Below are 11,892 nucleotides of genomic sequence, written 5' to 3' on the forward strand. Positions count from 1 at the left end.
TAAATGATCAGATAACTCTTGTTTCCTCTAAAATAGTACCATTAAAAAACAAGAACTTTTTTTTGGTTGGTTGGTTGGGTTTTTGGGGGGGAGGGGTTCAGTTGTTTTTTCTGTTTGTTTGTTTGGTTTTTTGTTTGGAATAGGTAATTTATAGGAATTTATAGGAATAGGACCAAGCAAATTCCTCAGTTTACAGCACATGCCTAAGAAAGAAGCAAAATCAGTGGGAGCTCTGGCTTTCAAAGTCTTGGACTTTGGGGCCTAAAATCACAATGCTGTTCATTCGCAATTATGAGGATAATCTCATCATTGCCAGGGACATTACTCACATGACTGAATTCAGGAAAGTAAGTTATTGAGTGTTCAGGGTTCTTCATCCCATCTGGGGAAAGAATTCAAGTCACACGGGGAGCGGCCGAACAGCTGAATTTTCGGCATGCGACACGCACTAGAAACCTGCTAAAGGGATGAGTGACTACACTTTCACGTGGGCATGAGTGAAGTGTTCACATGTAAATGCAATTGAACAGCACTGTATATAAAGCCACACAATCAAGTAAGAACTGTGTAGCTGTGATTTTAATTTTTTCCCACCTGATAATATCCAGAAAATCTCTCAGTGCTCCAAGGAAGGTAATAACACAGAGTCTCTATGTGATGCTTCTTTTACCCTGCCAAATCTATCCTAGAGAACTAATTATATTAATTTTGTCCTGAGAATTTTGAGACTGATTAAAATGCCTGAGTTAATAGTGTTGCAAGGAGAAAAAAAGCTGTAACAGGAGCAGTGCCATGACTACAAATGACAGTGGTAAAGATAATAAGTTATGGCAAGTGTTGGCTAGAAAAAAATGAGGGGAAAAACATAAGTGCCTGTTCTTGCACCAAAGTATTTACTGCATTGATATGTAGGATTTAGATAGACTGACCATAATAAAAGGACAAAAAAAACCCAAACCAGTTAAAATGAAATAACTTGACCTCCAAAGCCAGACCTGCAAAAAATGAAACTCCTGCAGAGACACTTGATTTACAAGCCAAAAACCCCACATGTCCAACTTTGGTGGAGAGATGTTGGGAGTGTAGTGAGGCAGGTGCTTATGTCTAGCTAAATATTGTAATCACCGTTTTACTGTTTTTTTCTGTTTTAGTAAGTGCATAGTAGGTAATATCCTTTGTAATCTCTGAAGATATGGCCTAAAATCTCCAGGGTTATCATTACAATGTCTCCATGTTTTGGTATTTTGATGCATTTTTGAGACAGGTACCTTTGGTGGTTTTGTTGCTATTACTTAATAACTGCTCTAAAGAAGCCACCAATTTAAAAGTGTGCTTGATTTCCAAATAATGAATCTTAATAAAGCTGCTTGGGAAATTTTCAGGACATCATTGGAAAAGAAATGAAAAAGATTTTTCTCAGATGTTTATTAAAAGATTTTAAAAATATGTCTAGATTTTTAACTACATTATAAATCAAAATACACAAGGTTCAAATACTAAGGAAAAAAATACTTGCAGGACCAACATATTGGTTTCTTAAAAATCTTTATGTATTTGAATGGAATTTGCACTTAAAATCTACAGACAGTAAGTTTTAATTCTTAAAGTCAGGAAATAAAGGTATCATAATAACTTCCTGGTTTTTCCTCTGCCTGACCATAGGGTTACTGAGAGCCTTGTGCTGACCAACACGGGCTGCTACGGCAGTCACCAGGCAGTGCAAGAGCCCATAATGCAGCCACTACAGACAAGGGTGTTGGAAACTATTTCAGATCTTCCTAAAATTACATGGCAGGCCAGAAAAAATAAAGTTCTAAGAAGCAGAGAACTATAAACCTCTTCATGATCCCCTCCCCTATCCCAGCTTTACTATAAAAAACTACAGGAAAAGTAAAAATTTGGAATTTGAGATGACATCATCTGATTGCAGAGCACAACAGCAAATGGTTGAATCATTCTTTTCACTTACAAGCTACTTTCACTTTAATATTATTGTTAACAGCTTCTATTCAGGGTTGTAATGAATGACTGTTTATGTCATCTAGATTATTCTATCCTGTTTAATTCCTAAATTTATAAAAAAGAAAATCTGAATGGGTAATAATGATTATGTATAGCTATGTTGTGAGGAGTTCTCCCTACTGACAAGCTTTCAAATTATCTGTTTCTATTATTTTTTAAAATTTTTGTTTTTACTGGATCCAAACTATGATTGCTTTATTAAAAACAAGTGTTGCATGTGCTGCCACACTGCTACTATCCCACTCAGGAAAAAAAAAAAATCATCTTTATAAGCAAAACAGAATACTATGTTCTGAATTTGCTTTTTATCTCTTACATGTGCATGCTGTTGCATGTTTGCTGAAGTCAAAGGAATAGCATAGGAAAAGTCTTCTGTTGAATCTGTCCTGGCCAGATTCTGGTTTCTGTCCTGGCCAGACCTGAGGCTCATGCCACAATGAAATATCTTCTCAGTGAGCCTCCCCTTTGAAATCAAGCTTATCTCCCATAGTGCAAATCTTTTTCTGTATGGAGTAAGTGAAGCAAAGTTTGCTTTGTTTTGCTAAAGTTTTGCAAAAATTTCATTTTAGGCTATCATGAGATGGATTTCCTGGAATGAACATACCATAGTTATGGCCAATGCTGACAGCCTGCCCTAGCCCCTCTGAGTCTTTCCATCCCCTCTTGAGCTCCCTGCAGAGACAGAAATGTTTGTTAAACAGCTGCTGGACTATAGAATGGGACTCTGGCTTACAGGACTAGTCCCACTTGCTTAAACAGGACTCTACTTATGTGAGAAGTGGTTTGAAGAATTCATTGACTGATAGACCAATTTAGTAATGTGGACTGCAGGCATGTGGGTTTGCGTGTGAGCATGAGCATGTTGAAGAGAGAGGGAAATTCCCAGTGTGGTCACAAATCAGACTTTTGCCCTTTCTCTGACTCCTACCAGTCTATCTTATCCTTTCAGATGCGAGACTTCTCCATTTTGGAAGAATATGTGACTGACTTCTTCACCCCCACACTTTCAGGATGAAACACTCACTGCTCCAACGCAGCAGTTATGTGCAGTGTTGCAATGCTGAGAGACAGGCTTACATTCAGAGCTGAAAAGCCCTTACCCCCTCCTCATTGCAGAGTACTGCTTTGCCAGTGCCCTGGATCCATACCACATTTCTGAACCCAGCTCTGAGCCTGAGCTCAAGTCCAAACATTTCTAGTGGCAATACAATAGGAGTGAGAGTCTGCTCTCAAGGCTCTAGGGAGAAAAAAACCTTAGGGCCAACATTCCCCTTGGAAGGCAGGTAAGGGAACTCACCTGCAATGAGAGGGGCTGGCTGCTGCTGTCTCTGGATACAACCAAACCATGGAGCCAAAGTTTTTCCAGGGAGGACTCCCATATCACCACTGTAGCTTGAGGAGTGTCTCCTTGAAAACTTTACACAACAAGGTGGGAGGCCTTGGGGTCCCCTGAGGAACAGCATGGCATGCAGAGCTGGCTACGGACTCTGGGTTACATCTGTCTCCTGGAACAGCATCTTAATGTCACTACAGCTGCCACTGCATATTCAAAGGCTGAAAAGGGCTAAAACATTGAAAAATGTTTTAAGCATCCCATGGAAAGCTTTCTTCTGCATAGAGAAAAAAACTAAAAGAGGCAATCTCTTCCTATACATTTTCAAATACTGGTTAAATGAAGAAAATAGTGTGGCATTTTAATAACATCAACCTGCACTAAAACTAAACTCTGCATAGAATGGATTGTTGCTGTATTTTATGTATTGCAACCAGTACTCTTCAGCTTACAGGTAAGAGAAAGCTTATGCCAATCTAAGGCATATATACTGCTTTTTGGAAACAAATACCAATTATTTCTCAACTGTTACTTCTTTATTAGGTCAATGTCAAACAATGCAAAAAAATTATCTAGAAATGAAACAGGAAGGGAAGAGACCTGCCACTTTTCTACACTGAAAGGCTTTAATAAGATACCACATAATAAGCCTGTATTGCTTTCACACTTTCTTGTATTTCTTTATGCTGTCAAGAATAAGTTCTCAAACAGGAAAAAATATCCATGCTGAATAGGTAATGCATTTATTTTCATAAGCAAATATATACTAATTCAGACCCTAAGACTAGAGCAAATTTTTTAAAAATCAAGTAACTCTAATTCTTCACCTTTGAACTCTTGAATCTTTTCACTTACCATAGAGAACACTCAGCAGCTTCCTTCAGAAAAAGCTGTGAAAAGAGCATGTTGCAATAGTTGCAGGGTGTGTATGTGTGTGTGTGGCGCAGATAAAAGTGTATTTCTATTGCTTATTTCCATTATGACAGAACTCACAAAGTGCTAGGCTCTCTCCAAACCAATGTCAAGAAACACATCCTGCCAAAAGAACATGAAAGAAATGTTGTAAAGGTTGCATTGTATTCCTTAAAAGTTAGGAAATATTAGAAGCTGAGATGCCAGTATAACCTTAATTCAACCCTTCTGTGCATATCCATTATGACCCAGTCTTTAATTACATGATCACATACACTTTTTCTTTAGTTTTTCTCCCCAGGGCCTCCGCTTCATTTAAAGTATCAGATGGGCTGAATAAGTTCTCAGACATTTACATCTATCCTCTTCAGCAGCCTGCCATTTATGTATCAGCAAACATCTTGCACTATTAAGCAGGCAAACTGCCTCCTCTGTGTCTGGAGCTGCAGAGACAGGAGTAGACAGCTGGGAACTGGCCAGAGGAAAAAAAAAAAAACCAAAAACCCAGTGTATCCCAAAATGTGGAAGTGCCACTGAAGTTCAGAGTGGCATGGTAGATCAGTGAAACATGCTGGCAACTGGCAGGAAGCTAAACCAGCAAAAGGCTATGGTATGGTTAGTTTGTTTGATGCTCTCCTTTACTGTCCAATCAAGAAAAGTTGACTTTGCTTAATGCTGTGAGCTGCATGCCAAAGTCTTCCTCATCAATTAAGAGCCTGCAGACTTTAAAGATGAGAATCTTTGGGAGAATTTCAGAGGCTGGAAATGGCAGCAGCTCCTCTGCTGTCCTGTCATACCACTGAGATGGAAATGCACTTGTCTGGACTGGGAAAACAGCATCAGCAGCTCCAGTTACCTTGTTCACACCCACGGATAGGGATGAGATCCTCCTGGCAGGCATCTCAAGCCTTGGCCTTGAACTGCTTGGTGGCTGCAAGCAATGAACACCAAGGTAGTTCATTCCTCACCAGTGCACTGGATCTGTATGCACAGCATTTTACCCTTTCCACAGAGAAGACTGTTTTATACATGCTGTTATTTGGAATCAATAGGAACTATGAAAACTTGATTGCTAAAGAGTCCTGAATTTATTGACTTTGCAAGAGATTTGAGAGAAACTCCTTAATGGTCCAGATTTTTTCTTTTAAAGAAAAAAAAATAAATAAAAAAGGATCTTTTAAATTTCTCCCCCTCTAACTGACCGTGACATGAAGTACATGTTGCCACACTATGTTCTTAAAAGCACAACTCAAGGGGGATGATTCAAATGTGAACAGCCTTGCTGTCTGTGGCAGTTATGGCTGGTGACATTAAACTTCATGTTTTGGGGTGCTACTGTATAAGGCCACTTACCTACTTGAGAGTTCCTAAAACACCTTCTGAGCATTTGATTCTGGATGGAATTAAGTAGAAGAGATGAGAAAGTGACCCAGATAAAAAAGCTCAGGTCCGGGCAAAGGTGGCAAACATGACATTATTTTTTGTTTTTTGATGTATTTCCAGTAATTATTTTAGTGTAATTGCGATAATCAAACATCGCTTTTGCACAAGGTAAGCAACAGCTTCCAGTAGGATGGTGGACATTTCTGTGAAGGGGGAGAGAAGCATCTGCTGCTTCAAGGTTGGAAAGAGCACAGCACTTTCCAATCTATGAACAGAGCAGAAATGGCAGCCCTGGATACACCTCACATATGCCACAGAAGCACCGAGAAGAAAGGATGGCTGGCACCTGAGGAGCAGCAAGAGCACAGGCTGGGTTGGCAGCTCTTCCCTTCTCACAGAACGGAGGGTCAGCTCATGATTGTTAATGTAATACTCAGAAGTTAGGAGGGGGGAAAATGGATGAGACTGTGCTCTAAAACCCACACCAACGTTTTTAGTATGCAGTAAAGCTGTGAGTTTGATCTCTTGGGATTATCTTTTGAAGGTGTTTTGCCGATTTCCCTTGTGTATAGACTCAAAGAGAGTCCCTTGAGGCTGGCAGCCTAAGATAGAATAGATCTCATGTGCAGAGAAGAGGCCAAAACCATTGTACATTTACATCTCTCACACCAGATAAGCAAAAAAATCCGCTTACTTTCATCTTGTATTCAAATATTTCACACACGGATTTTTATATATTTCACTAGTGAATTATTTTCATTGAAAAAGAAATGGTGTGTTGCATGTGCCTTTGTTGGACTGATTTCTGATCGTCGACTGTAAGAACCGTACATGCAAATATCAGGCTGTATTTCACTCGAAGCTTTGCAAGGGGGCAGGGCACAAACCCTTGAGAAAGAACAAGGTTTCTATCAAAGAAGCTACGCTCCCGTGTTTTTTAACAAAACCGAAACAAACTAACCGAACGGAAACCTTCTGCCGTTGCTTTCCTCTCCCCTTTTGTTTAGCAGAAAGGGAGACAGAGCACTGAAAGGCCTGAGATTGACACCGTTCTTGGCAGTCCCCAGCTGACACATCAGTCCCGCAGGTGTTTTGTGCCAGGCCAGCCAGGACACCAGCGCAGTGCGATGGGAGCGCGCGGGGCGGGCGGGCAGGGCCGGACGCTGTGCTTTGCCATGGCCGCAGGGAGCGAGGGCCGAGGCGCGGCCGGCGGCCTGTGAGGCGGCTTCGCCCCGCTCCGGCACAAGGGCCCGGGGCCGCCGGCTGCCCGGGAAACGCTTCGCTCTGCGCGGAGCTCCCCGGCCGGACACCGCGGTTCCCAAACGGGAGGGAGCATCACGCTCCGGCTCCCGGACCGCCGGGCACTGCGCGGAGCCATCGGAGCACCTCTGCGCTCCGAGGAAGGGCAAGGGGCACAGACACATCACCTCCGCCGCCCGCGGGCACAAACAACCACCGGTCTGGGAGCGCCCACGCCGCTGTCCTGCTGCGGCCGGCCTTGCGTGGGGAGGCGCCGGCGCACGGACGCGGCGCGCCGGGGCCGAGCCGAGCTCCAGAGCGGCCGCTCCCGCTCCCGCCCCCGCTTCCCCGAGCGCCGCCCGCCCCCGCCGCTGACGTGGCTCCGCGCTCCCCGGCGACAGCGCGCGGCCGCGGCCCCGCCCGTTCGCGCGGGTTCTCGCGCGGGTTCCCGTGCGGCCCCGCCGCCGGCCGGCGCCGCGCCCTGCTCGCGCGGATGCGCGCGGAGACCCGCGCGGAGACGCCCCGCACTGGCGCGCGCCATACACCCTCACACGCGGCTCCCCGCGGCGCGGGCGCGCGCCCCGGCACGCGGAGGCCCTCGCGCGGGCACGCGGCCCATTGCGCCGACCCCCTGCGCGCGCCCCCGGCTCTATTTGTTTACAGCCGATTACGTCACCCACCCCGGCTGGCCCCGCCCCGCCACCTGCCGTCACGATGGTGCGATCGCCGGATTGGCGGCGGCGCGCCCCCGGTGCCATGACGCCACTTCCGGTCGGCGGCGGCTATAAGAGGCGGAGGAGGGCGGGTAGCTCCCTTCGCCCCTCGCCGCAGGAAATGCGGGGAGTGCTGCCGCGGCCGCCGCTGCTGCCGCCGCCCCCCTGCCGTAGGAAGAGGAGGCGGAGGCTGCCTCCCCCGGGATGTGATCTGGGCTCCGCCGCCTGCTCCGCGCCCAGTTAGAGCCGCGCCGCCCCCGTCCCGTCCCGCGCCGCTCGCCCCGCGCCCCGGCCCGTCCCGTCCCAGCGCCGGCCGCCCCGGAGAGCTGGCTGCCGCCCGCCGCCGCCTCCATGCATCCCGCCCTGTACACCCGGGCCAGCATGATACGTGAGATCGCCGCGGCCGTGGGCTTCATCTCCAAGTTCCTGCGGACCAAGGGGCTGATGAACGAGCGGCAGCTGCAGACCTTCAGCCAGTGCCTGCAGGAGCTGCTGGCAGGTGAGGGCGGCGTGGGCGCGGCGGGAGCCGCTCCCCCCCCTCCGCCGCGGGCCGTCTGCCCGCTCAGGGCTGGCGGTGGTGCGGGCGGCACCGCGCTCCGCGGGCGCCCGGAGAGGGGGAAAGGGAGAGATCGGCCCCTCCGAGGGACTGGAGCCCCTCCGCGGGGGGCGACGTCTCCGCGGCCGTGGCTCGGCCCTTGCGTGGATCGTCCGTGCCGAACCGGCCCGGCGGGTGTGGGAGGCAGGAGCGGGCTGTAAACAAAAGGGGCTCGGGCGTCGCGCAGGCAGCTCCCCCCCCACACACACCCCCCACAGCCCTTGCCTCCGTAGACAAAGCTTTCGAGCAGCCCGGACTTGAGCTCCGCGCCAAGGACTCAAACCGCCCGCTTTCCATAAAGAAAAATACTCCGAAGTTGGGTTATTTTTTGTCAAGTAAAATTCATCGGTGGACGATGAGTCTTGGTTGCCCTTTCTTCTGGAAGCGTCTCTTAGCCGCCCCAGAGCCCCGGTTAGGAGCAATTACCGAGCGTTCTGTCATTGCCCTGTGGGTTTTGTTATCCCGAGCCCTCCCAGTGGGCTCGATAGTGGCTACAAGTACCCTCAGATAGATAGCGTTTTGGGTGGGATGGAACTCCTGAGGTAAGTCCTTGGTTTCTCGCCATGGAAAACAGGCTGGGAAGAACAGTGGTGAAATAGAGCTTGAGTCAGTCGGTAAACGCTGCCCAGTTTCCTCCCTAGTTATTTTTGGGTGTTCTTAGAATGTGAGAAACTAAGCACGGGTGTGATCTCAAAAGGATGCTGGAAAGGGTCGTTTTTCCTATCTCGTTTAGGATGTTTAAAAGGTCTTGAGTTTTTCTTTTTTTATTATTAATCTTTTCTGTATTTTTGTATTTGTTTTTCTGAATGCTAGGAAGTTGCTTTTCACTCCTTTCTGGTGGTGGATATTGCTGTCTATACAGTAGCACAAAACAGTAACTTTGTACGAGTGCTTCCCAAGGGACATTGCACTTACGTAAATCATTAAGAAATAAAACCTATAATGATTTTTTGAGTCATTTGATGCTGAAATAACAAGCTTTTTAAGATCTTGAGGTGTGAAATTTGCAAGAGACCAGTAATCGCTGCGTGCATCTTTTGACACGGAATTAAGGAGGATAATGTTTGTTTTTTATTTTATAGAACATTATAAACACCACTGGTTCCCAGAAAAGCCATGCAAGGGATCAGGTTACCGATGTATCCGGATCAACCATAAAATGGATCCTCTCATTGGACAGGCAGCCCAGCGGATTGGATTGAGCAGTCAGGAACTGTTTCAGCTTCTTCCGAGCGAACTCACTCTCTGGGTTGACCCGTACGAAGTGTCCTATCGCATTGGAGAGGATGGCTCGATCTGTGTGCTGTACGAAGCTGCACCAGCAGGAGGTAGCCAAAGTAACACCAACATGCAAATGGTAGACAGCAGAATAAGCTGTAAGGAGGAACTTCTCTTGGGCAGAACTAGCCCTTCCAAAAGCTACAATATGATGACTGTATCAGGTTAAGATATAGTCTGTGGATGGATCACCTTAAAATGGATGGATAAATTTGGTTTTTACTTTGGGTGGGCACCTCTGGGGATGGATTATGGAATTTAAACCATGTCACAGCTGTGAAGATCTGGCACACGTTAGAGTGGTATATTTTAAAGTGACAGTGCCATAGTTTGGACAGTACCTTTCAGTGATTTAATAGCCTGTGAGTCAAAATGATTGCAGCTTGCTAGGGAGTAAGAAGATCTAGGAAGTGTCAGTTTCTCCAAGACACCTGACTTAATTTCTACACCAATTTTCAACCCCGATCTGTATTTATAAAGTGATTCTCTGCAGTAGGTCTTGCAGAGTAAATTTGCACTATTACATTTATTAATTGTTAGCATTTTTGGCAGCTCAGTAACAAGACTTATGAACACCATAGTACTGGAAATTTTAATTTTCAGACTTTTACCTAGCACTTACAAATATGTATAAATGTACATAAGATAAAATAGTAAGAATGACCTGGGGAAATGGTCAGATCTTTACATTGGCCTCAAAAGTAGCAAGTGATCAGAATCTGCCGTGGCAACAGGCTTTAAAAAGACCATATAAAGACACTGTCTGAACTGTGGTGTTAGCACCAGCCAGCTATCTGTACATTTGCTAGCTTGTAGTTTTCTAAGACTGAGTAAACTTCTTATTTTTAGAAAGTGGAGGTCTGGTTTGTAATTTCCTTGTTCTTAATTGGGTAAAAGTCTTTTCCACAAACCACCATCTATTTTGTGAACTTTGTTAGTCATCTTTTATTTGGTAAATTATGAACTGGTGTAAATTTGTACAGTTCATGTATATTGATTGTGGCAAAGTTGTACAGATTTCTATATTTTGGATGAGAAATTTTTCTTCTCTCTATAATAAATTGTTTCCTATCTTGGCATTTTAATTAATCTCTTGTCGTGATTACATAGGATCAGTTAAATTATTTTTGTCTCACAGTAGAAACAAAATAGGTACTATAAAGGCTTAGTAACATCAATGGCACCCTGATGCTAGGGAACACTTGGTACAGACCTGGATTAATGAAGACCTCACATATAAATGCTTGGGAAGTTTAGGGGAACACGATGTGTCACTTTAGACCTTGTAAAATCAGTCAATGTGGAAATAACTCCAGGGCCAATAATTCCAGGATATGAGGAAAAGGTACAGAAATAACATCCACCAAAGATGACTTGAATAAATCCAGAGGATTAAAGTTTACTTGGCTTCCTGATGAAGGATATAGCAAACCTAAATGTCCATTTTGACCTACTTGCTCACGGGTTCACAGTTCTTACCTGATGGATTCCCTGCACAATAAGAGTTGGGACAAGTGTCCCTTAGCCTTAAGAGCAGCTTGCTGCCTTTTGCTTTCTTCAGATGCAAGACTTTCACTTTAGAAATCATTAAGATTGGATTCAACAAAAGGTATGTTGATCTTTTTTCCCAAACTTAAAAGGTTGGCTGAGGCAAAGTGAGAAGCCCATACTTATATGTGTATTCATAGTTAATGAATGATGCAGAGATGTGATTCACTTAAGCACCACACTAATGTCGTTTGTGTACAGCACGGGCAGATACACTTGAGAGAAATTCCTTACTGCTCTATTTACACTTGTTAAAGTGCTAGAGTAAAACTCAAGACTTTTCTGTTCCTTATCTCCTGTACTTCGTTCTGTGAGTGTTTAATAAAAGGCCTACCCACCTTGGTCACTTCAGTCACAAGAACTGCTGTGGGTGCTCTGAATGAAAAGAAACCCGTCATTCCTTGCCAGCCAAGCTTGCAAGCTATGGGAGAACGGAGCATCAGACTTGCCAGGAGTTGTTGCAGCTCCTGCTCAACTATGAATTAGCCTTTACAATTAGACAGTGGTAATGTGTTGTATCTCCAATTCGTGTCTGTGTAATATAGCTGATCTGTAATATAGCTGGTTATGTATAAGCAAAACATAAGACAGAACTGTCCAGCAGCTTTTTTTTTTTTTTTTTTTTTTTTTTTTTTACCGATTTCTTTCCCTCTGTTTTTTGAAAGTTCAGCTTTACAAATACAATTTTTACCATGATCTGCATATGCATGGCAATATTCAGCACCTCTAAGTATTGCTAGGGCTTCTCTGGCACTGTGGCTTTCTGGCATAGGCTGGTGGAAGCATAAGTGCTCCCGAAGCAGTGAACTTCAATGACCTTGCTTTGTAGGCATCTGACAAAAGATGTACTACCAAAGCTTCAGAGTGAG

General features: G+C 45.1%; 2 protein-coding genes across 2 annotated transcripts; one reads left to right on the forward strand and one right to left on the reverse strand.

Annotated features, from left to right (window-relative positions):
- Nucleotides 1-1,410: 1,410 nt before the first annotated feature.
- LOC111933572 (uncharacterized) lies at nt 1,411-7,647 on the reverse strand. The gene is made up of 3 exons (XM_086886288.1): nt 6,612-7,647; nt 4,211-4,390; nt 1,411-3,586 (listed from the first exon to the last, which is right to left on the reverse strand). Exons 1-2 carry the CDS (start codon nt 7,645-7,647, stop codon nt 4,377-4,379), a joined length of 1,050 nt encoding a protein of 349 aa, XP_086742414.1. The 3' UTR covers nt 1,411-3,586; nt 4,211-4,376.
- Nucleotides 7,618-10,560, forward strand: BTG1 (BTG anti-proliferation factor 1). The gene is made up of 2 exons (XM_086887770.1): nt 7,618-8,101; nt 9,280-10,560. The coding sequence occupies exons 1-2, from the start codon at nt 7,954-7,956 to the stop codon at nt 9,642-9,644; spliced, it is 513 nt and encodes a 170-aa protein (XP_086743896.1). The 5' UTR covers nt 7,618-7,953; the 3' UTR covers nt 9,645-10,560.
- Nucleotides 10,561-11,892: the final 1,332 nt, after the last annotated feature.

This window comes from Cyanistes caeruleus, chromosome 4, assembly GCF_971803275.1.
Source record: "Cyanistes caeruleus chromosome 4, bCyaCae1.hap1.1, whole genome shotgun sequence".
In the NCBI taxonomy this organism is placed as follows: domain Eukaryota; kingdom Metazoa; phylum Chordata; class Aves; order Passeriformes; family Paridae; genus Cyanistes; species Cyanistes caeruleus.